The 25,697-nt window shown below is 37.4% G+C and overlaps 1 protein-coding gene and 1 long non-coding RNA gene across 2 annotated transcripts in view; one reads left to right on the top strand and one right to left on the bottom strand.

Moving 5' to 3' along the window:
* Positions 1 to 9,997, top strand: part of oprm1 (opioid receptor, mu 1) — a 28,312-nt gene extending 18,315 nt beyond the window's left edge. The window contains exons 2-3 of the mRNA XM_036574422.1: positions 5,615 to 5,985; positions 8,298 to 9,997. Of these exons, the coding sequence (XP_036430315.1) occupies positions 5,615 to 5,985; positions 8,298 to 8,836 (910 nt within the window). The 3' untranslated portion in view covers positions 8,837 to 9,997. The remainder of the gene's footprint in view (positions 1 to 5,614; positions 5,986 to 8,297) is intronic.
* Positions 9,998 to 15,727: 5,730 nt separating this feature from the next.
* LOC118809951 lies at positions 15,728 to 17,105 on the bottom strand. Its single transcript, XR_005007389.1, has 2 exons — positions 16,788 to 17,105; positions 15,728 to 16,257 (listed from the first exon to the last, which is right to left on the bottom strand). It is a non-coding gene; the product is annotated as an uncharacterized LOC118809951 (long non-coding RNA).
* Positions 17,106 to 25,697: the final 8,592 nt, after the last annotated feature.

Raw genomic sequence — 25,697 nt, 5'->3', positions numbered from 1 at the left:
GGTTACATTCCGGCACCTAAATGCTGCACCATTTAAGGTGCAATGGCAAATTCGAATATGAAGCTGGAGAACAAAAAGTCAGCTTCAGCTTTGTGGGGAATGTTATGTTTGTTTTAACTGCAGAAGCTGTTAAAATCGGTCAAATAGAGAAAATTCTGTTTCTAAATGGTCACCTGGAAGTTTCTCCAGTAAGAGCGCTGAACAGGGTCTTATTGATGCTTTGCTTGTTTCTAGCTAATGGAGGCGAACTTAAATGCTAATGCTTCACTTGTCTTCTGTAATAAAATAAGCAGAGTGTAAGCACAGTAACAGAGATTTGACGATGTTGCTGTTTATCAAATTTACAGCAGGACACATTCATTCACATGGCAAGTAACCAGTGGTGTAGAGTCTCGTCTGCATTTAGACGCCTTTCACTTCAGGTCTCAAGTTTTTCCAAGTCATGAGGCTCAAGTCCGAGTTAAAGTCTGAGTCATTGGTTTTCAAGTCAAAGTCAAGTTGCAAGTCTTTCTCGATTTTGTCAGGTCAGGTCTCGAGTCAGACTTGAATCCACACCTCTGGTTATTGTACGTCAAAATAACTACTTGAACAAGTGAAATGTTTGAATTACAGTAAAAGGCAGTATTTCTAAGAAATGAAAAGACTTTAATTTTACAGATTTTTACTGTCATTGACAAAACATACTATAACTAGTAAAGTGCAGTTTTTCCTGGGACCCCTGCTGCTGGACTGGAGTAAACAGTGTAGTCTAACGGTCCTATGAGTGGAAATAATGGAATGGCATTGAAGACATTTCAGCACTTTTACAGAAATCAAAGGTGTTGTATCTTGCTCTTTCAAGGACCCCAATTCATCAAGGAGTTAATCCACCCTCTCCATTTCTGAATTGGATGAACGAGCACTCAATCTCAGCACGTTCTTGACTGTATAGTGGCCCATTGGGATTCAAGTGGCCAGCAAGCCCACACAGATTACATCTTAGCAAATGGAATCTGCAGCTACTTCTGCATCTAACTTGCTGTGGGTCAGTGACCTTCAGGCATTTGGTAAAACCTGCGTGTGCTCAGAGGCTCAGTGTCTTTCTGCATTACTTCTTTAGTGACAGCAACCTAAACAATATAGCCTCATTCATCAGGCATTACGCATGCATCTGCAGACATTGTTATACTTGAAACACACACCAGACAAATCTCTGTTTACATCCAGTTGGTGTGTCTGGAGGAGCTAGAGGTTATTCTTTATCTCCGCTTATGTGTTCGAGTCAAAATAGAGCAGTTGCAATCCAGTCTCCTTTTTCACAGTAATAGTTTATGCAGTGAAAATGCCTCTTAATCTGTCATAATCTCTGTAGCAATTACAATAAATTAGGTGTTTTGTATGATCATGGTACAGATGGCTCAGGATTATTATCCTTTTTGGCTGTTTTGCCAGGAAACAAATGGAAAAAAAACAGAGGATAAAGTATCTTTTTTGCATCAAGCTTTCAAAGATGAAGTCTAGCAGTTTAGCATTCCTAAAAAATGGTCATAAAAATATGCATTCTGTTCGTAACTGTCTGACTCCCTTTTTAATAAGCAATTTATCGGTCATCTTAACTCGGCATTGTGTTAACTGCACGTGAATTGAAATGCATTTTACGCAGTTGACAGTCTTCTTTTGAAAATCCCTCATTAGCATGAAAAGCTTTCAGATTGACAATACAGACAGACAGCAAATGATTATCCTGCATAGGAATGAGGCATTCTTATGAATTATGCATTATACTCATGAAGTGTCAATTGTGATGGACACTGGAGTCCACTTAAAATCTCATTTTAGTTGTCTGGACATAACTGCTCTTTGAAAGCGTCGTCTAACTCTCTTTATTATGGGAAGTCTTTTAGATGAAGAAGAATTTATGCATAATCATTTCCTTTCATTTAAAATTCAAAGGTTTTCCCATTTGAAATACACAGTGGATGCCACTCTCAATAAATTATAAAGGCACTGAAATATGGTGGAGTGAATGGCTGAGGGACAAGCATACTTTACCTCTGTTACATGCCTGCTTATTAAAATTAGCTCGTCATTAGCTGAAATGAGGGAGGCGAATTTTGGTGACACAGTGAAAGTGACTGAATCAGATATAAAGTGACGGTTATTTCTATGCCTGTCTGTGCATAACGGAATATCTCCCGTTAAAGCGACCGCTATTCCATGCCTCAGGTTTTTTTGCTGGCTGTGATCTCTATACTATCAAATTACTTTAAAGACTTCACTGATTATCTACATTTACTTGAAGGCAGGCAAGTGTTCTCGTACTCATCTGTCCACTTCTCTGAGGCCTGAGGAACGAGGTGATTTGCTATAGCAGGTTTTGAATTATGACTGCAGTTATGCAAGGCAGGGAGATGAAATGAATCTTTGACCGCCTTGAGAAATGCCGAGGCAATATTGTGTGAACTACTACTGCCTCAGGATAACCACCTTTCCCAGTAATGTTAGCTCTCTTCTTTTAAATGTGCCTTTTTTTGAACTACTTTCTTGCACTACTGAAAAATCATTAGACTATGGAAAACCTTCATCATTCATCAGCTTACATATGGCACAGCAGCGTACTGAGATTCAGCCAGAGTGGAGCTAACCAGTAACCTTCATACTAAAAATGTTTTTCTTTGTACTCAAATTTCATGTTGTTTTTGGTTATTCAGCTCTTTTTTATTTTTACTTCAGATACAGTGCAGTGACCGTAAGTAACTGGGCAGTGATTTTTATTGTTTTGGCTCTGTATTCCAGCACATTATTTTGAAATGAAAGGTTGACCAAGCTTTAGTTTTAGGGTACTTTCATCTAGAGTCGTGTGCAAAAGTTTGGGTGCCCCCAAAGTTAACTGCAGAGTTAACATACACTCTGCAGAGGACACACTTGTGCACATTTTAATGCACAGTTACTGTTTATTTGCTGCATTTAACATATTGAAAACAAAAAAAACATAAAAAGTGACTTGTGCAAAAGTTATGGCACCTGTTATATTTTCTGGTTATATTTTTTAATGTTACACTTAGCAGTACAACAGTGGTCTTAAGGTCCAATTGTGTACTGTAGATACGATTTCCTAGTGGAAAAGAATATATTTGTACCTTTTCAGAACCTAATGTTTTAAAATAGAACAATAAAATAAGAAGCCTGGAGACGAGACGAGGTGTGTGGAGTCGATACAACTTGGAAAATATAATTTCAATGGATTATGGTACAATTATGTTCCCTGACTAAAGGGAACCTATGAGGGTACCACCCCAGTGACAAGAGAGGTACTGCCCCAGTGACATTTTCGTACCTTTTTTTTTGTTTGTCCCCTGTAGAGGATGCGTTATTTCCACTTAAAACACATGTTCAGACTTTTGTATACGACTGTATATTGAATGACCCATATAGGCATTCCAGCATTTTTTACATGTCCCTGCTTTTAAGGAGGCCAAAAGTAATTGGACAGATTTGCATAATCATAAAAAAATTGTCATGCCCGGTGCTTGGTTAAAAAATTACTTCCAGATTGCTTTGTATGTGATGGATAGCTGTAAGTTTCCGCAGGAACCTGTGGTACGTCTGAGACTTTTTCCCTTTGTTGTACCCTTTACTGTTTGCTCTTTCCAAAGACAAAAACAAAATAAACTCTGCCTTAATGCCAGTTAAGGTTGTGCAGAGCCAGTCAATTAGCCAAATATATTATTTAGACAAGAAAGAAGCAAAAGCAGAAAAGTAAAACTAACAAAATGACCGACCTGACAAAACCTGAAATGACTGTCTACAGCAGTGCAGGATGTTGGCTTACAAACAGCTGTTTGAATAATAAAAACAATCACATTGCCAGGATGACCAATGAAGCCTAACCTTCTGAGGGAACAGAACATATTTGCATTCAGGCTCGCCGATCACTGCTGCACAATATCCGTGCTGTAAAAGACGAGCATGATATGGAAATACACCAACAAGTAACAGATGGTCAGTTTAATTCACGGGGTGAAGTGATCAGTAGTGCTGCAGGGCAAACAACTGCTGAGATGTGGTGAGGCCCCAATAGTTTCAAGTTCAAGTGCACATTGCAGTGACTGCTTTGATCTCTGCCTCACTATAAGACAGTGGCTGTTAGTATGTGTTGGGTGTCTGATCATTGTAGCAGCTTCACATTTCTGGGACGCAGACTCTTAAGTCTAATCTTGGCTTGTTTTCTAATGTTTATTCATCATTGAAAAATCCATTTTAGTCAAGGCTAAAACTGGCTCTTAACAGCCCCCATAGATGAACTGATTTAAATTAGTTGTTTTGTCATTTAACAAAAGATAGCTTCAACTTGATAGAGTTGTAAATGGCACTCTGGATAACAGTAATGGTCTAAACAAGATATAAGACAAAGCATTAAAGTCTAATATGTAGTGTCACAATCCATCTGTTTTAACATTATCTTGAGAAAGTCTATAATGCAGCTTTTGGGGCAAATGTTTCTGTGTTTTGGTTCATTATGTTTACTAACATGTTTAAAAGTATTATTTTCTAGTTTTCATAATGTTCAGCTTACTGTTCAGTGGCACCACTGTTGGATTTCTAGTACTGTGCTAGTGCTACACTCTTAAAAAGATGGTTCTTTAAGAGGTTTTTATTAAAGGGAATGGTTTGTTCAGAATCATAAGTTCTTTATAGAACTATTTCATGCTTAAATGGTTCTACATAGCACCAGAAAAAGGGTTCGGCTATTGTTACAGTGTCAAGTTGGTAATAATAGAAGAACACTTTTTGGTGCCATATAGAACTACTTTAAAAAAGGTTCTATATAGAACCATATACAACACATATACAACACAAAATCATGAAATGATTTTATATAGAACTCATGGTTTTATATAGAACCACTGCCTTTACTAAAGAAGTCTTGAAGAGCCATCTTTTTAAAAGGTGCAAGCTCATGAGCATTTGTAAACCATTCTAGGTTGAACATGGATATTTTAAGCCTGTTAAAGACGTCTTATGGTTTATTTGTTATGGTTTATTATATATGTTTATAAGCATTTATTGTACTTTATGCATTTTAGAGTGACTCCTTCAGTAAAGAGCCCTAACATGGTGCTGCTGTCGCAGTCAGTTACAGTGATGTATGTAGGACTAGACAGAAGCTGTTTTTTTGTCACAAAATTGGTCCAACTCATTGTAAATCAAAGCATGATTGGTTGATTCCACTGTCAGTTCTTGATCATGCTGGGGCTGTATCTCATACATTAGGCTTCAGGAGTTCAGCTTCTAAAGTCCTGACCAATGGGAGAGCTTACTTGGCTGCATCCTCCTAGATACTACAGAGAATAAAACATTATTGGATAATTTTCCATTTGACATTTCAAGATTTTTGTTTCCTTTCATTTCTAACCAATGATATGAGTATTGCTTACATAGTACAACATGCATGATGTTTACAGACATGTATTTTTAGTTCCTAGAGAACTAAACATGATAACGTTTTGCAGATATGAGGTTTTGTTTCCCCCTGCATTCTAAGAATTTAAAAGTTCAACATAAAATAATTATTACTATTGGATCTGTTAATATTAATGCAGTGCCTCTGCCCTCTCTGCTTTCATCCATACAGATACACAAAAATGAAAACTGCAACCAACATCTACATCTTCAACCTTGCACTGGCAGACGCCTTGGCCACAAGTACTCTACCATTCCAAAGTGTGAACTACCTGATGGGCACCTGGCCTTTTGGAGATATGTTGTGCAAGATTGTGATGTCCATTGATTATTACAACATGTTTACGAGTATCTTTACTCTGACCACTATGAGTGTTGACCGCTACATCGCCGTGTGCCACCCGGTTAAAGCTTTGGACTTCAGGACCCCCCGCAATGCCAAGATTGTAAACGTCTGCAATTGGATCCTGTCGTCAGCTATTGGTCTGCCTGTCATGATCATGGCCTCCACAATTATGACGAGACTTGACTTCCACGGCAGCTGTATGTATCTGTTTTTCTCGCATGCTTCTATAAAACTGTATAAAACATAGATTTGCTTTGCAGTACATTTGTAGAACATCTAATCTAGTTAATAATGCAAAATGTGATTGACTCCAATTGATGCAATAGATCTACTTGCTATTTCGAATGAATTTTCATTACCAGAAACTGTTCATAAAGACAAAAATGAGTACAGAGCCATGAGTCATTTCACTGTATAAATTCTAATGAATGTGTGTAATCAAATCAAGTACTCGATAAACATCTCATTTGAAATGTTTCATTCTGCTGTTAAGAAGCGCCATGCTTTATGGCTGTAGATTCATTCTTGAGTGATTCCAGATTATGTCTGTTTGAGGCCAGCAAACAATGTGAATAACTGTGAGGTGTACAGATCACTGCACATACATGATTAGAAGTCAGAAACTCTAGAAGCAATATATTTGGTATCTTTTTGATACTAACACTCTTGAAAAGTTCCTAAATGGCTCTTCACATGGATCTGTGGTCCTAAGTCTTTAAAGGAGGCATAGAGTTAATTTTTTCAGTATTTTAAATTATTCTCTGATAAGGGTATGTGACTTTGGTTAGGGTGAAAAATGCCTAGATATGGCTTTACATGCCCATTTACGACCCTGTGATTTGGCCCTAGAATGATACAAGCTGCTTCCCTCTTTTTTGGTGGGCTCATGAATAATTTCATGAGCTCTGCCTCGATTTGCTTGTTTATAGTGAGGCACAGCAATGGCTCACACAGAAGGAACATGTCGAAATAGACACAGACAAGAAAATAAAATGAGCCTCTGTGTAAATAAGCTAGATCGTGTTTAGTTGCTAGTTACTAGTTGCTAGAGCTTGCTACTAGCTAATGTTACCTATACTAGCTACTTGCTTTCAATATCGAAGTAAAAACAACACAAAGTTTATTGAAGTTGTTAGCTCACTATGAAAATTTCAACTAAAGATGTTCTGGCTTTAGCCATCAAAGAGTGGATAAAATCACACAGCATGGCTACTTAGTGGTTGCTATCGAGTTGTAATGCTAATAAAGTTGGAACTGTCACTCTCAAACCTGAACTCAAACTCTGAATTAAAGTTGTCCAGGATCCTGCTAAAGATGTGGGAGCTGTAATTTTCTGTTCCATCTTAAACGGTGCTGTAGTTGCATTTTGGCACTGTACATTCTGGCACGTGTACAAGCTGTAGCATTTAAGGCAGAAAACAACATTTGATTATAAAGCTGGCCAACAGGAAGCCAACTTCAGCCTTGTTTATAGATGAACGTTAGCCATGCTCGTTGACAGTTTGGTTCCTTGGGAAGGGTATAAAAAGAGCCGTCATCCCCTTCTCTGCCCAGTATGGTACATTTCTGCACATAGTTTGCCATTTTCATTGCTGCTGCTCTCTTGTTGTCACAATATCACAATGCCTGCTGGGCTAGAACGTGGGCTGGTGTATGTGAATTTTGGGGGGTGTAAGTTTTAATGAGTCAAAACTGTTATGTAAGAGTTTAGGATTTTGGAATTGGCCTGTTTTGCTGCCCTCTTTCGCAAATGCAAGATTTGTATTTGAAGGAGGAGATGTATTTGAGGTTCACTGTCATTTTCATGTACTAAGCTCTCCTTATTCAACTATGCCAATATAAATACAGTTTTCCATTTTATGGCATTTTTAATTGGTGTACAACTTTTATATTATGCAGAAGTTCTTTAAACTTTAAAGGTTCCAAACACTCACACATCTCGGACCATCCATTGACAGGTTCTTTAGGTCACCAATAGCAATTCTTTTATGGCATCACTTGAAATAAATGTTTTGGTACCTTTATTTTTAAGAGTATAATGTGAAAGTTCCTTAACCTTTCACTGTAAAAAATGAAAGTCAGCTGAACTCCAGCTGGGATCCCACCTGGTGTTTTCTCCTTTTGGGCTCCCAGTTATGGATGGCTGTGGCAGTGCTGGGGCTGGAGCTCACAATCTCCTAATGTTGGATTGAACACTTAGATGGTTGCACCACTCAGGGGCCCATTGGTTTACTCATATTTCTGTGTACATACATGTTAAAAAGTAACATGTGGTAACATGGTGCAAAGTGTTAACCCCAGCACCAGGAGAGTGAATCTAAACCCCAATGATGCCAGAGCCTCCATATTTGGTAGCCCAAGAGGAAAAAATTGTCTCATAGAAAGTGTGAGATCTTTCGACTAAATTATGAAGTTAAAGTCGGGTGAACTTTAGTAACCTCAAGTTAAGATAACTTGAGAAAAGCTGTTCAATAAGTTCTATTTTTTTCTTGCATTTTTCTTTCTGCAGCATCAGGCATCATTGACTGCACCCTGGTGTTCCCCCACCCATCCTGGTATTGGGAGAACCTTTTGAAGATCTGCGTCTTCATCTTCGCCTTCATCATGCCTGTGCTCATCATCACCGTGTGTTACGGCCTGATGATCCTTCGTCTGAGGAGCGTCCGCATGCTCTCGGGTTCCAAGGAGAAGGACCGCAACCTGCGGCGCATCACCCGCATGGTCCTAGTGGTCGTGGCTGTCTTCATTGTCTGCTGGACCCCCATCCACATCTTCGTCATCATCAAGGCTCTGGTCACCATTCCAAACTCCCTCTTGCAGACCATCACCTGGCACTTCTGCATCGCGCTGGGCTACACCAACAGCTGCCTCAACCCCGTGCTCTACGCATTCCTGGACGAAAACTTCAAGCGCTGTTTCCGCGAGTTCTGTGTGCCCAGCCCCTCCGTGCTGGACCTGCAGAACTCCATGCGTTCCACTCGGACCCGCAACCCCCAGCGCGAGGCCCACTCTAGTCCAACGGTGGACCGAATCAACCGGCAGGTATGACTAGCATTGGAGATGTCATCACTGGATTCTCGCTGCCAGGCCAGTGTTGACATGAACTCAGAACTGACGCAAGTCACCACAGGTCTCTGACCACTGTGGTGGAGATGTAAGCCAATGGTCGCTTGCCTGGGCCGTGCCAGGCCCTTCTGAGAATCGCATTTCAAAAGTTAGGAACGTAAAATGACTGTTGGGTTTACTATGGAATTGAAATATGTACCACAGAATGAATTCATTCAACTTCACAAACTCGACGTTAGCTGTGTATGCTACATTCATCTGTTATGAACTGTCATAATATAACTGTTTCCGATATATTAGTGTTCCATGAACTGTGACAATGAGTAGCTTGTCATTCTAGAACACTGATATTACAAACTGTGGCATGTTGTCCATTTCATCTATTTTTTTAAAGCTTTATAGGCCCACATAGGCTGTGTATTAAATGCTGTTATTCTGCTTTGCCTTTTCTCAGACAGTTTCAGCTTTCTATGTACAATTGGAATAGGCCTGAAAGAATTTCTTTCATTTAGACACTACGAATATGTATTAATGATGTATTGTGAATAATCTTTTTATAAACCAAACCAGTGCTTTATATTTGCCAAAATGTGCCATTATAAACTGTGGCTGATTTATATGTTGCAAAAAAATGATGTTTAAAAAAACATTAAATGTTAAAGACATCATTTTCAGCTGATCCACTTAGCATTGTAATGTTCAGTGTTTTGTTACATTCAAGAACTTTTGCATTTGTTCAGCTAATATTTTTAGACTGGACTGTTAGATTCTGTGCCTGTGTTTCTTGGGAGCGGTAGCACAACTATATATCAACAATTTATTGTTTGGAAATCACACCCAATTCCGATGAGAATGAAGACTAAAACTTGATGTTTCTTGCTACAGTGTATAGCTATCATGCTTCATGTGGTGACAAATGATGTATTGTGCTTGCTAATGCAGATCTGTTATTCTTCTGTACATTCTAATGTGATTATGTGAGTATCAGTCAAACTGAAGATACTTCAACATAAAGAACATTTTATGCTATGAACAATCTTTGCCAGAATTCAGAATCCGCATGATGGCATTTTCTTTTACCTGACAAACAGAACAGGCTGTTCTATATTTCTGAAAAAAGGAATATGTACTTAAAAAGATGTATTATTGTTTTTTTTTCTATATTCAGTATCGAAATAAATTATTTGCTGTGAAACATGCTCTCTTTTGCTTCGCTGGACACCGACAAAAAATTCTATAGAGTTATATAGCATATATAGCTCATATTACATAACAATCTGGAATACTTTCAACAAGGGTTTTAATTAAAGAACAGGCATTGTGGTGGGAGGGGGGGTTGGGTAAAGGGTCTGATTGTGACCTGTAATGAATCTGGCATAAATAAATTTCAGTAAATTTAGTATAAAATCTGTTACATAATGTAAACAACAGGCGTAGCTAACTTATTTCTAAATAAATCTTAAATATACTGATGAACTTTCACAGTTTATATGGATCCAAACCTTTTTCAGAACTATTCTGATTCATTGTAATAATAATAAAGAGAACACTTCATAATACAGAGAGCTCCAAAAACATTGTAAATTGAGACTATGTTCAGGTTTGCTTGCAATAATGCTAAAAATAATCGCATATTAACAGCGAGATGTTGCTGCTCTTCAATCTAATGCTGAAATGGCATTTAATTTAGTTTAATTTTGTCTTTCTCATGGAGGGTCCTTTTGCTCTTATGGAAGGTCTGGAACCCCCAAGCCCACCCCCCCCCAAAAGTGGACCCTACTTTCACCTCCATATAACATATGTTAGCACTGTTTCATAGTAACATGCAAAGGTGTCTGGTAACCAATTACATGTACTTAGTTATATGTGCTCAAGTACAGTTTTGAAGGATTTATACTTTTACTTGTATTTTAAGAATATTTGTGAGGAAAGTTTTGCATTTTATTCACATTTAAGTCATTAACATTCAGTTACTAATCCATTTTTGTTACACTGGTGGCAGCATCTGTACTGCTTCGCGATCAATCACACTTCTGACTCTTTACAATTTTATACTGTATTAAACCACAAAGAGAAGAATATAGCAATTTGCTGACATGCTGGATGTACTTTGTTGTTCAATTGCAAATCTATAAGTTACTCAGTATTTACAGGCGTTTGTAAAAATTTGATCGCCTCTGGTCAAATGACATGGTTTGTCAATTTTCTAAGTGAAGATATGTACACATCCACTACAGGGAACATACTTGGCCAAATATGGCATTTTTCTGCAAATGTTGGTGTATTTTCTACTAGAAATTGAAATGTATTTGCTGTTAATATATTGTAAAACAAAGAAACATTAAATATAAAAACTTTTGTCAAACTGAAAGAAGTAGTATTACTGGGTTAGGAGTTTTTGGACCACGTCATATGTCTTTATATATTAACATCACAAAAAGTTTTGGCTTGATGTTTAGGTCTCAAATGCATAGTAAACATTATGATGAAGATCTTACAAAGGTAGATAATTGCCTTAGATCCTTATAAGACACATCCTTTACCAAGTTTTGACTGAGTTCTCTTTGAATACTCTTCTGACCACCAGAGAGGTCTGCAAGTTTTCAAAACCTACAGCTAAATTCTACATATCTACAGTAATTGTGTCTTGAAATGTGCAGACATATGTTCTCTGCAGACGATGTGTTAACTATTTTAACTTAGAAAAACAACGAAACATCTCATTCGATCAGAGGTGCTCAAACTTTTTGCATACGACTCTGTAGTTTTTTTGAAGAGATACTTTTAGTTGTACGTGAGAAATGACCAAACTTACTTGAGTGTGAGTTCAAGCTCTACTATATGAATCCTGTAGAAGTTCCCGCAGGATTACTACAGCTCTTTTTCATAAAGGCACACAGTGCTGTCATATCCAATGCTTCTGTTATTTAAACAGCTCTGAGATTCATGTTTTGCTTGGTTTTGTCTGTTTAGGTCTGTTCATGCTCATAATCACATGCATTCTCTGGCTTGCATGCCTTGCCTGCCAGTGACAAATAGCAATAAGACAGTGGGATGCAGTTTCACAGGCAAGTGTTCAGTCATTTTCCTCCAGTAATGAATCATGCACGGAGACGTGACGAGGTGGGATCTGTTGTGTTTTCTTCATGTGGTGAATACAAGCACATTTCAGACTCACTGCAGAAAAACACACTTAAATTCCTCCAGTTTTAGATGCCATGACAACTGGGTCTGTCAAAGCAACTGACTGTATATTAGTACTTTATAGCAGCTTTATAAAGTCATTCACAGCTAATCTTTTTCAGTGTACTTAAACCTTTTAAATACAGTACTGTGCAAATCTTAGATAATGATATGTAAAGCCACTTATCTGAGCAGTGAACATTTATTTGTTAAAAAAAAATAAAGCAACAAAAATGTTCACAGTAGAATAAATAAACAAATAAACACAGTGCATTGTGATTTGATGTGTGTGAGAGTGTCAGCTAAACCATTTACAAACTTGGAAGTCCAGTATTTACAGTTACCATCCAATACCTGCTTCAGCTAATTAATCCTTCATTAAAGTAAATCAATGCTGCTGATAGAACTGAACAAACCCACACAATGACTGGAGTGCAGGAAGACGTCAGGGGCTAATCCTGTAATCCTCTGTATTCTATTGACCAAGATATTAATAACTTTTTAAAAACTGTACTTCTGTATTTATGTTTGTCTGTATTTATTCTATTTAAATATAGTGTTTTTACTGGCATAACACACTTCTCGCCAAGATAAAGAACTGTAAACAGCTCCCACAGCTGCCTAAGACTTTTGTGCAGTACCAAAAAGCAGTGTTTCCACCAAAACTCTAAAGCATTACCGTACAAAGATGTACATGTATATATGTGTGTGTATATATATGTGTATATATATATATATATACACATGCACACACACATACATATGCAAAAGTTTGGGCGGCCTACTTTCACACCCTCTACGTATATGATTACTGTTTGCCTGCTGAATTAAACACATTGGGGAAAAAACGAAAACATAAAATGGCCTGTGCAAAAGTTATGACACATTTTATATTGTAACCATGGGGGCAGGATGCAAGTACATGCTTCTTTTCTTAAAGTCCAGGCTAGAGGTGGCGAACAAGAAACAAAACCAAAGACCAATAAAGAATGATAAACAAACCAAGAAACTAAACTGGTTGATAAACAGAGTCAAATAACTTTTCCAGAAAAGAAATGAAACAATGACACACACAACACACAGCAAGGACAAGGCAGGCAGAGCGTAGAAATACACACAACAGAACAAGACACACCTGGGACTAATGATTACAGGACACAATTACAGATACAACACAGGAGAGAGGCATAACACAAGGGCTGGATCCAGGGAGGAGCAAGAAAACAAAAACAGATGAGAGAAGGTAAACAAAAGGGGAGAAACAGACAAAGACAAGAGCAGGGAAAGACAGGATGTTACATATATTTTATGTTTTATTTTTCCAATATGTTAAACTCAGCAAACAAATAGAAATTGTGCATTAAACTTTGCTTAAGTTACCATGTTTAAGTGTGTTTGCTGTAGAGCATGTGTTAACTTTCACTTAGAAAACAGTGCAACATGTAATTTGACTAGGGTTGTTCAAACTTTCATGTACATTTATGGCATTTGGCAGACACTCTTATCCAGAGCGACTTACAGTTTGATCATTTTACGCAGGTAGGTGAAGGTAGTGTTAGGAGTCTTGCCCAAGGACTCTTATTGGTATAGTGTAGGGTGCTTGCCCAGGTAAGGGATTGAATCCCTAGTCTGCAGCGTGGAAGGCAGAGGTGTTAACCACTACACTACACCAACCACTTCGTGTACGACTGTAAATCTTCCAAAATACAAGGGGTCCAAAAGTCTGAGACCACATCGAAATTCTAGGATTCTTTTCATTTCAATCTAAAAGTAATCAACAAAAAAGTTTCAGAATTCTGAAAAATGTCTGATTTCTCTGCATACTTTGTTTTTAGTCGTATCCCTTCCTTTAAAGCACATTTTCAGACGACTCTCAGGTGGATATGATCTATTTATCAGAGGCTTTTGCATGTGAATGCTGTCATTAAAACAAAAAGAGAAACATATATCGACAGTTCTACTTTTTCACTCAAATTGTTACGCTGATAATATAATTTGAAATGGAAGAAAAAGCATTCAGTTATAAAAGAATGCAAAGTAGAAGCATTTTCACTAGTGGTCTCAAAACATTTTAGGGAAAAAGTCTAATTCTAATTATTTTGGGAATGTGTGAACTCTATCATCATGCCCTATGCAACTGTGTTTCAAGGGCACTTGAGTAAAATGGAGCTGATATGTAATGTGAGCCTATTAAGGTTGTTGATGCCGCTGTGAGATTACTGAACGTGTTCATAAAAAGGTTCATTCACATTCTGAATGTTCAATTGGTGTAGGCTTAAATTTGTCCTAACTGTAGTGGCACATGACTAATGAAACCTAATTACTGAGACCCTTCTTTATGCAGGAAGCGGCCAAGGACTTTTACAGTAGCTTGCACAAAGACTCACACAACTCAGCTGAAGGACACTCTTCTTTTCTTTCTTACTTTATTCCCACCACTGTTTCTCAGGCCCTGGATATTTCAAACAGGGGGTACCTTTTTATTTTTGTTAAAACCTCATAGTGAGACACCAGAAATTTCCAGAATCCATTACTAATGTTTCAAAAGCAACAGCTCCACTTAAATCATAGGTCCACTTTGCAGTTCTACAATTACAGACTGTAGTCCATCTGTTTCTCTGCTTACTTTGTTAGCCCCCTTTTACCCTGTTCTTCAGGACCCCCACAGCCCCACCACAGAACAGGTAATATTTGGGTGGTGGATCATTCTCAGCACTGCAGTAACACTGATATGGGTTTGGTGTGTTAATGTGTGTTGTGCTGGTCTGAGTAGATCAGACACAGTGGTGCTGCTGGAGTTTTTAAAACACCTCAGTGTCACTGCTGGACTGAGAATAGTCCACCAACCAAAAATATCCAGCCAACAGCATCCCGTGACCACTGATGAAGGACTAGAGGGTGACCAACACAAATTGTGCAGCACTGTGGGGGTCCTGACCATTGGTGAGAAACAGATGGACTACAGTCTGTAATTGTAGAACTGCAAAGTGCACCTATATGATAAGTAGTGCTGGTAAACTAGACAGTGGGTGTAGAAACAAGGAGGTGGTTTTAATGTTATGGCTGCTCAGTGCAGCTTAAATAAAACTTTCTTTCTTCGCCTAATAAGTCCATGTAACCTCCAACACCTGTTATGATTTTTGTTGAAACACAGATGGGTGGAAAAATGCAGACCTGGGAGGTTAAAGCAGTAAATTTTGAGCAAATGTTCACACGATGAACACAAAGTCTGGCTCATGGTGAGTATTTCCAACACAGTGCAGAAACTGTGTAGCGTCCGGAGATATTTCACCCACTGATAATTCACAGGGTTGTTTACTGGTACTCTGAGACACTGTCCTTTAGAAGGAGGGGTCAGGCCTTTGCTGTTAGACATTTCTGACATTTCAAAACAGATTAGTTTGTTTACATCCCTTTTCCCATTAAAACATCTTTTTAAACATTTTTTTCCCAGCTTTGGTTAGCTTAAAGCTATACAGTATGCAACAAGTCTAGAAACATTAAGTAATTTCACATCACTGTTATTACACAGTGACACATTACACTTAACTGCATGTTAGTCCATTTTATCTGTATTTTTTTATGCTACAGTTGTGTTTGGAATCACTTCACATTGTAAGTAGTGCTGTTATTTTATCCAAGTTGATTGAAAATCTGCAAGACAGACACAAGAAGGTACAGTACAGGATACAAGTCAGACCCTTCGTTTATTTCATTTCCAGTCAAAACTGCCATTAAGAACAAGTTATTACTTTTTTAGGAGATATTTCTGAGGAAATTATATATAAGTTCATTTATTTGCATAAGGAAGGGAAAAGTCAAAGGAAACAAATTAGGAGAAAATGTAGGAGTTTCCCAAAAAAGGAGTTAAAAAAAAACTATTAAAAGACACAGAGAAAGCAGGACTTCTAACAACTATGCAAGACCTGCCCTTACAGAAATTGAATTGTGATTTTTGGACACTGCACATATTAAAGGAAAAAACATATGATTACTTCTAAACATGTGGTTTGCACATTTCACATGTGAAATATATGTGGCTTTTCTGCAAGGGCTGGAGCATCAAAACCTCCACCATCAGACAAAAAGTACTTAAAGCTTTCATCTTTGAGAGAAAATCGAGCTCCACTCTTGCTTCAGATCTGAAAACATCCACAGGTGTTTCTGTCCATCTCAATGCTATGGGGCTGACAGGATGTGTAGATGTCAAGAAGCTGTTACTGAGAAAAGACAAAAAAGAAGAAGAATTACAAATCAAACAAAGAAGCTGCTGGTGTTCTCAGAGCAATGGTCTGACCACCCCAGAGTCCAGAGCTCAACATCACTGAATGTGTTTGGGATTATTTGGATTGTGAGAAGCAGAAAATGCAGCCAACTTTTAAGACTGAACTTTGGAGATGTGTAAAATATCCCCGCAGAGTTCTTTGAACAGCTGAAAGCAAGTCTCCTCAAAAGAATGAAAGCTGTAATAAAGGCAAAGTATGGATAAACTAAATACTGAACAATATTTACATTATATTTAATTATTTTAAATTGCAGTTTTGTAGGTTGAGGTCTTTTTCTGTTAATTAATTAATTTTTTCACCCTTTTTTCTATTTCTTATTGGCTGTTAATTAAAATAAAATAATAAAGAATGCTCTCTGAATTAACTTTAAATTATAATAAATTGTAAGTATAACGTAGTCAGCAAACAGGCATGGGTCAGTTCCAATATAAACAGTAGTAGAGAAATGGCTTAACATAACAGACCAGGGGAAAACAGAGCGAAGTCCAAAAAACAGGCGATGGGTCAAAACCATAAATCCAATAAACCAGGCAAAAGTACACAGGGGCAAATCCAAAAACACAGTCAGAGAAAACGGAAAGCAGAAGGTCATACACACGATGGATAACAGGAAGACTGCTCAGTAGTTTCTCTAAGGAAAGCAATACCTCGCAATGATTCTAGCTATAGCCCGGGCTAAAATACGATCTATCTGAGTCATGTGACACAAATACACAGGTGCACAGTATTAGTATTCAGGTGATCTTGAACGGTGATAGGATGATGAGGATCTCTGCGGAGTCATGTGAGCTGGCTGAAGATTCTGGGAAATGGAGTCTGAGTCATTACTGGCCAGCGAAGGAAATAGCTCCGTCTCCTGATTCCCCAGTGTATTCTGGGGAATGTAGTTCGTTGGCTGACTAGCCGAATGTGTGACATATTGAAAACAGTAAATTGAACTTTTGAGCGATAGTGTAACTTGTATATTTTTATGCAAATCACTTTTATGCACAAGATTAGCATAAAGACTAGGATCAGTGGTGTCACTAGGCCAGTTTTCAATTCCCAAATACATGTACATGACTTATTCTCATTCATTCTTTATTATTCAGCTGAGCCATCATGTCTCCAAATTCACAATATACTGTGTACAGGCTTAAACTTCCATCCATAACCACTAGTGACACCCCTGGCTAGAATGTTCTTGCCAGGTGGACTCAGAACGCCCAATTTCCAGAGCTGTTCACTGTTGAGAGGATACGGTTCAGGAAAGTGTTCAAAATGTGTATAACACGTCACATCAAAGCAGCTGAGAAAGACTGACTTATGTATTTATCAAATGAATTTTCTTCTTTTGATTTGGGTGATTTGGGAAATTAGATTATTTGCAGCCAGCTTGACTTTAGCTGCGTCTTTTCTGTTGGAAAGTCTAAATTAAGAGTCCAGTGACAATTTAGTGCCGCATGAGAATCATTAAAAAGTCCAAAGTTCAAAGCAGCCAGCTGAGAAAGGGCACTCTGCATACGGCAGCCTATTTACTCTAATTTTCATTCATGCGTTTCAAATTCTGTAAATGTGAAAAGCATTTGGAGCTAAATGATTCACATAAGAACACATTCTCTGCTTTGTGGACATCTTGAGAGAAGTAATGTGTTTTACAGCAGAAATGTGGCTGAATCACTGTTAACCCTCACACATTCTGACATGTTTTACATTCCCAACGACTTTCTGCAAAAACGGTAAGCAACAAAATTAAAATGTGTAAATGTTTTGTGCTTTGTCTCTATCAATTTGGAAACAAATTGCAAAAATTAGCAATGAATATAATTTACGTAAAGACATAATTTCCTGCAAAATAATGCTGTCATAACGTTGTGCTCCCCATAAGCTGCTGATAAGGAAAAAATATATATCCATATTTTCATCTAAACTATTGCATAAACAATCATGTTTGTCTACCATATAGGGCTGTTTGAGCACCTTCCATTGAGGGAGGGTGCAGCTTTTTGAACACATCTCTCTCTGTAAGAGCTGAAAAGTAGCAGAATCCTTTTAAAAAAGCTCCTGTCTCCTTACTAAAACTATACAGTGCTGTGAAAAAGTATTTTCCCCTTCCTAATTTCCTCTATTTATGCATATATTCACCATGCACTTTATTAGGAACACAATACTAATAGTGGGTAGGGCCTCTCTTTGCTCTCAAAAAAGCTTCTATTTTTCACAAGATATTGGAAACATTCTTTTGAAATTCTGGTCCATATTGATGCAACTGCATCATGTAATTCCTGCACATTTTTCAGGTGCACCTCCATGCTGTGAATCTTCTGTTCTACCACATCCCAAAGGTGTTCTATTGGATTCAGATCCAGTAGCTGGAAAGACCACTGAATCATGCTATCACGCTGGAAGCAGCCAGAAGATGGTAAATTGTGGTCATGAAGAGGGCCACATGGCTTTTCCAGTCTTCAACTGTGCAGTTTTGGCTGACAGAAGTGGAACCTGACATGGTCTTCTGCTGTTGTAGCCCATCCACTTCAAGGTTCACTGTGTTGTGCATTCTGAGATGTTTCTGAGGTTTTCTTCTCACCGTAATTGTACAGAGTAGTTATCTGAGTTACCGTAGCCTTTCTGTCAGTTTGAGTGAGTTTCTGAGTAAACTCTAGAGACTGTTGTTCTCCCTGTCTTAGAAAAAGTTTCACTTTCAACAGAACGTTATTCCAAAAGACTTGGGTGACAAGATGATTTTTGGGGAATGTGAGATGAGCCTTCATGTTTTCTGGTTAGTAGGGGTTTTCACCTTGCAACTCTCTCATGGACATCGATAAATGAAAAGAAGGAATCAGGAGGAAACAAATACTTTTTCTCAGCACTGTTTGTTGCAACATGCATGTGAGGGAAATCTGCCAAATGAGACTAAATCTATATATCTATTTATATCAATGTCTAAGTGTGTTATTAAAAAAATGTTAATTTTATGTATCAACAAACTAAAGTTTTATCAACATTCATAAAATAGTACCAACAATTTCCAATTCCCCAGCCTACAACGACAAACTTTTTGGAGTGTTAAAATATTTTTTTGTACAAAAAACAAACAAAACTTTGGATGTAAATAATAAAAACACAATAAAAATGTAAAGTACATTTTTCTTTATGCAAAGCAAGACTACATGCACAAAACTGGAACTAACTGAATGTTCAAAATCTGCAATTTTGCAGAATTTCTTGTATCAGTGCATGAGAAATAATTTGTTTAAAATTACATGCATTTGTAATTGGCACTAATTTCTGCTACAGCAAGGGGCGACAAGCTTTTAGAAGGTGAATTATGTTCAGGAAATGCTTCAATCAATAAAAATCTACAATGTATTCAGTCAAACTCCTGTCTCATGCTTCCACTTCACGGAGAGGTGCTGAAAACGAGCACACACACAGAGCCACGCCAGCTGTTTGCAGTTATTACCAACCCATTCACTTTCTCCACTTGGGACCCCAGGCAGCTGTAGAGAGGGCAATAATTTGATTCTTAATACTTTGAAATCAAATAATCGTGGCCTTTTGATGCCATTTCGGCCCGTCCTTTTATTGCAGAGTTTCCCCACACGCAGGCCTGTTTCAGAGCCCAGGGCAAATAAACACACAGAGAAGTTCTGTGCTCATAGCAACGGCAGATATACCCTCAGGCCATAAGACAGAGGTGCTGTGTGCTCTCATTATCTTAATACGAGCTGGTGTATGTGTGCTCTGAAGCAGAGGGGTAGAGGAGGAGGGTGAGGAAAAGGGCCTGGAGGACAGAGCTTTTACATAACTCTCATACTAGCACGCTGTAAAACGTCCTGTTCCGGTTTACAGCCTGCAGAAGGAGAATACAGCACAGACCAGCTATAGTACTGTGTTAAAGTCAGAGACCACCCTTCAATGATTTCATTAGTTCATTGGTTTTGGTGGTCTAAAAGGTTTTGCACAGTTGGTTGGAGCCCCATTTTCTTTAACTTTTATTCATTTTTCAAACTCCAGTTTTGAAAATTATTGTTTATTTTGTTTACTTATTTTCCCTTGACTTTTCCCTTCCATTCCCTTCCTCTTACATCTAAACTCATCAGAAATGTCTCCTGAAAAATATCTTGTACTTCATGAAAGTTGTAATTGGAAATTAAATAGATGAAGGATCACAGAATTTTGCATGATACTGTGTATTAATGGACATTTAATGAAAGGCTCACAATAATTTAGGAGAGTATGATATTTGATGCATGTAATTAAAGACATTGAGGTCATAATGTCTGTTCATATGCAACGGATGCAATCACTGTGTACGTATAAATGAATATACACTATGTGGGTCAACATAGAACCCAGAATTATTGGTAATAATAATAAAAGCATGATGTATTTCAATTCAATTAATTTCTCCCTTGTAGTTCAACATACAGAGGAAGTTGGTGTCCAAAATCCAACATTTCTGCACAATTCAATAGCCGAGATGTAAACAAAGTCATTCAGAGTGGTTTAATGTGAAATGGTACATTGCAGAGAAGCATGCTAGGATTTCTTTGCAGTGGTACTGATAGGAACCAGGAGTCGCACTGTCTACAAAACAAATATAGCCATTTTATTCACTATCTACAACCATCAGTGAACCTGCACGTGTCTTCTGAGTTTTTATATGTAATGTTGATAATGATAAAATAGTGGAAAATCTACTTTACCTTACAATGCCCTGCATGTACCCCTCTGCCAAGGATGTGTTAAAAAAGTTTTAAAACAAAAGCAAAACCTTATCTTAAAACTGTCAGAAGAAAACAGTCTCAGGGATCAAGCAGCATTTCATGCAATAACAGTGTGTGAAGTAAATTTCAAAGGCATTAAACGCTTCAGACGTCTGGTTCCTATCACCACCACTGTGAACTATTCTGGCCCAGAAAGTTTCTCAAGAACGTAACATATCACATCAATCCACTCTGAATGACTTTGTTTACATCTTAAATATTTACCAACGGATGCATTTTTAAACATTGGTGGAATTTTTCTTTACTGCATCACTGTACCGATTTGTTAAAACGCTTGTTCCCTTTTTTAAAACATTATTTTATGTATCAGCAATACAGTGATGCAACATACTGTTGGAAAGCTTGAAATCTCAGGATTCGATTCCCACAAACCATTTTATGATCCGTCATTCACAGCAGTAACGGTCGTCTCATTTGCAACATATAATAATGTAGAATAAGCAAACGCTACCAAACCTGTTGGTCCTTACCTTCAAAGCTTTGCCACTATTCACAGAGACATCATAATATATGATATGTGGTTTTGTTAACAAAGCAAGAGTCAGAGATCAGTTTAGGTCCATTCGTCAGGAAATTTTGACAGGAAAGCCAGCCTGTTTAAATGATGTAGAAAAATTACAAAATATGAAAATTGAGCCACTTTTTTGACTTGTACTATACTGAATCTGTCAAAGCTACTGGCTTTATATTTCTAAGCATAATACTTTAATCCTATAGTTTAACATTTTGTAGTTTTGTAATACTTTACAGCAATGCCATGGAAAAATGTACCAACCTTTTGCCACAGACATACAATAAAGCACTGGTCTGTTTGGTTTTGACTGCTTAAAGCATTTAAACATAACAGCCAATGTGGTCACTCAAATAATCACAACAGCACCAAGGCATCTTACACAGCGCTAAACCATTTTTAACAACAATATTCAAACGATAAACACTGCTCCTCAAAAAATATGCAAATATGCAATTCACACAGCCAACAGTTCTGCTCTGTCTCGCGCACTGCAGCCTCGCCAACACTGAGACAAACAACTCATCACACACTCTGCTAAAACAAGAAGGATCTCAGCAAGCTGAAAATACCCCTCAGTACAGCTGCATCTGTGGGAGTCTGCATTCAGCAACAACACATTCAAGCAGTTCTAGTCTGTTTACAAAATGAATACTGACATCCTTCCTCCTCTTATACATAGTCTTAACAACGTGTTCAAATCTGGTGTCAAAAGAATCGTGAGAATCTGAGCTTCATTAATTATACAATAAAAAAATGTTGGAATTTGGAATCTGTAATTTCCAGATGCCAATCAAAAACATGGGTGGAACTTATGATGTGTGAATCATGAAAATAATTTACACAAATTAAAACTACAAAACATTTTGACTGACTGTTATGAAACATCACAGTTTGTTCCCTATGGGAATCTTGGTTAATGTTGTCATTTTGGTGGACTTGCCTTACTGAGGGGCACTATAGCATGCAAATAACTGTTCTTAGCAATCTCTGGTCTGATCCAGTTGAACATTAGCATGCTGAATCTTTATATGTGCTTGTATGCGGATGACTTGTCTGGATGGTCCTAAGGGATCCTCCAGTTCTGCTGGTGATAATAACAATAATAATAATAATAATAATAATAATAATAACAACAACAACAACAACAACAACAATAATGATAATAATGTGTTCCTTTCACTGGCTTGCTGTAGCTGCCCATTTCAGATCTGAAAACCTTATGTTTGCCTACAAAGCCAAAAATTGTATGAACCCCTCCATAAGGTATTTATGGCATTGGTCAAAAGTACCGTCTTCAAACGCAGACTGAAGACCCATTTCTTTGTAAAGTACTTAAGCAACCATTATTGAAAGTGCTTATTGAAACACATTGTACTGTACTCTTGCTATGTCTTTCTTTAGGTATCAACACTGGCTTTTGTTTCTGGCAGTGTCTGAGTTCAAGAGTAGTTTGGACACAAACCTATTTGTGCTAGCTACTATACATTCTCTGAGTGGACACCAAATCACTTTTGTAAGTCCTTATGGATGATAATGTCTGCTTAATGCCATAAATGTAATAATAATAATAATAACTATATTATATTATATAATATAATGTATATTGCATGTATGAATGCATGCATGTATGAATAAAACTATTAAATGATAGCTTTATTCATACATGCATTTTCCTACAGACACCAAGAGAGCGAAGCCACAGAGTGCTGAAGCACTTGGTATGGAAAAATTACCCATCACTCTCTACAACAGCTTATAGAAGTAACCTCAACACAAGAACTATGCGTCAAGAGCTTCATGAATAGGGTTGATTTTGGAATGAACAGCTGCACACAAGCCTAGGATCCCTATTGGCAATGCCAAGCATCAGCTGGAGTTCTGTAAAGCACGTTGGCACTGGACTCTGGATCAGTGGAAACATGTTCTCTTGAGTGATGAATCACTATCACTATCTGGCCGTCTAATGGATAAATCTAGGTTTGACAGATGCCAGGAAAACAGTACCTACCAGAATGCATATATGTGTGTGTGTGTGTGTGTGTATATATATATATATATATATATATATACATATATAATACAAATTATATATATACATATATAATACAAATTTTTAAATTAAAGTGATATTAATTGTAATTATTCCTTGATGTTTCTTTTATGTGTAAAGCCACTCACAACAACATTTATCACGGAAAAAAGAAAATTCTTGAAAGTGGTATATAATAATAATGTTTAATATAATATAATATGTTTTGGACATAGAAAACTTCATTTAGTAGTTATTGAATAATAAGCGAGGGTAATAATATTAATTAAACAATAAAAAAGTGGGTTTTGAGAATAGTTTAGAGTTTGTTTTTTTTTAATTGCCATGTTGTAGGTGATGGTGATGTTCTCTGGCTGTTCTGGAGGAGATCCAGTCCTGTACTGCAGCACACACACACACACACACACACACGCACACACACACAGAGTAACACAACATTTCACTAAACACACATCAGCAGCAGCTTTCCTGTAACTGTGTGCTGACCTTCATGAGGTGAAATGTACTTTCAGGGAAATAACGAATGTTGAAAACCATTTAAATGTTGCCAATAACAGCCAAGACCTGCTGCTTGGGGTGAGAGCTCGTGTTATATATATTCAATTACATAAACCTGTCTTATATATATTTGACTCTGTTGAGAAGAGTGAACTGGCCTACATGGCGCCACATGAGACAGCTTTAGTCAATTAGTAAAGATCTCTCACAGCGTGTATCATTCCTGTCAGAAAAATAACCCTTGTGTCTCTAAAATGGTAACTATATAGGAGAAGAGAAAAAGATTCTTAACTTTAATGTTGGTTAATATCCGATTTATTCCAAGTCATTTTGGAACATTTCTGTCAGCTCATTCATCAGGGAATTTGTTCCGACAGCCATGATATAAAAATGGACTGTGTAAGATACGAAACTATGAAAATGGAAATAAAACAAGGAAAATTATCTCCTTAACCCCTTAAAATCCCAGGCTTATTGCATACTAAGGCTTATTATTCAATAAGTACAGTGACTTCAATACAAACTGGCTGAGCTATTCTTAGGTTATAGAAGTGTGCCATCAGGCCCTGGACTTATAAGGGGTTAAACTGCAAGAACCTGTGTGTGAACCCAAACTTCAGCTGACCTATCCATGCTCCGCCCACAAATGTGTTCTATTGTCCATCCTTGTCCAACATTTTGTTGCTTTGCTGGACAAGCTTTACAGAACAAAGAAACCCTGTAAAAACGAATGAGAAATTGCAGTGATCTTTGTTTAGAGTCGCTCTATAATATTGAGTTTCTAGTTTAAAATGCTGCTGAACTAGACTGTGTTGTTGCAGCTAATCAAAACTAGGCCACGACAACGTCGAATCTGCTATCATGCTAATGTTAGTTCTATATCTGATGGATCAAAACAGTGTCACCTTTCACATACATACAAAATAAATATCGTTTGAAATGATACATTCTAAATGTAAGTATTTTCCAATTACATTTATACATTCTAAATGTAAGTATTTTCACAGTTTGTCATTATGTTGAACAGGAGCTTTGCCAACATTCCTCACAACAGCTTTAATAAGAGAATGCATTTGCTGGTGGAGCATGAATCGGCCAATTGCATTAAGTTGCATAAAAGTTTCAAAATAGTTACTGAATAATTTAAAGAGTTTCATTCCAAAATGCTGTCGATTTATTAAAAAATCTGGATATAGCAATTTTTCGAAAAGAAAAAAAGCTGATGTATAACATTTTCATTTCTCTGACAAAAGTAGTATTAAACATAATATAGCTTTGATATTTCTTGTATATCACTGTTGTTGGAAGAAAACCTTGTATCTCCAAAATGGTAACTTTACAAGAGAAGGACAAAACATGCTTTACTTTCAATGTAAGTCAGTGGAACCAGAATTTTTTTCCAAGTCATTTTGGGCCGTTTCTTTGGGTCCATTCTTCATGAAATTTACACACAGTGTAAAGGGCAACAGGCATTTTCAAATTATGTCAAAAACTGAAAAATGGTTTCCTTCTGACAGCAGTGATATATGAAGCCCACTCTCAA

This window comes from Colossoma macropomum, unplaced genomic scaffold (genome assembly GCF_904425465.1).
Source record: "Colossoma macropomum unplaced genomic scaffold, Colossoma_macropomum, whole genome shotgun sequence".
In the NCBI taxonomy this organism is placed as follows: domain Eukaryota; kingdom Metazoa; phylum Chordata; class Actinopteri; order Characiformes; family Serrasalmidae; genus Colossoma; species Colossoma macropomum.
This window is presented reverse-complemented; position numbering and strand designations above follow the sequence as displayed.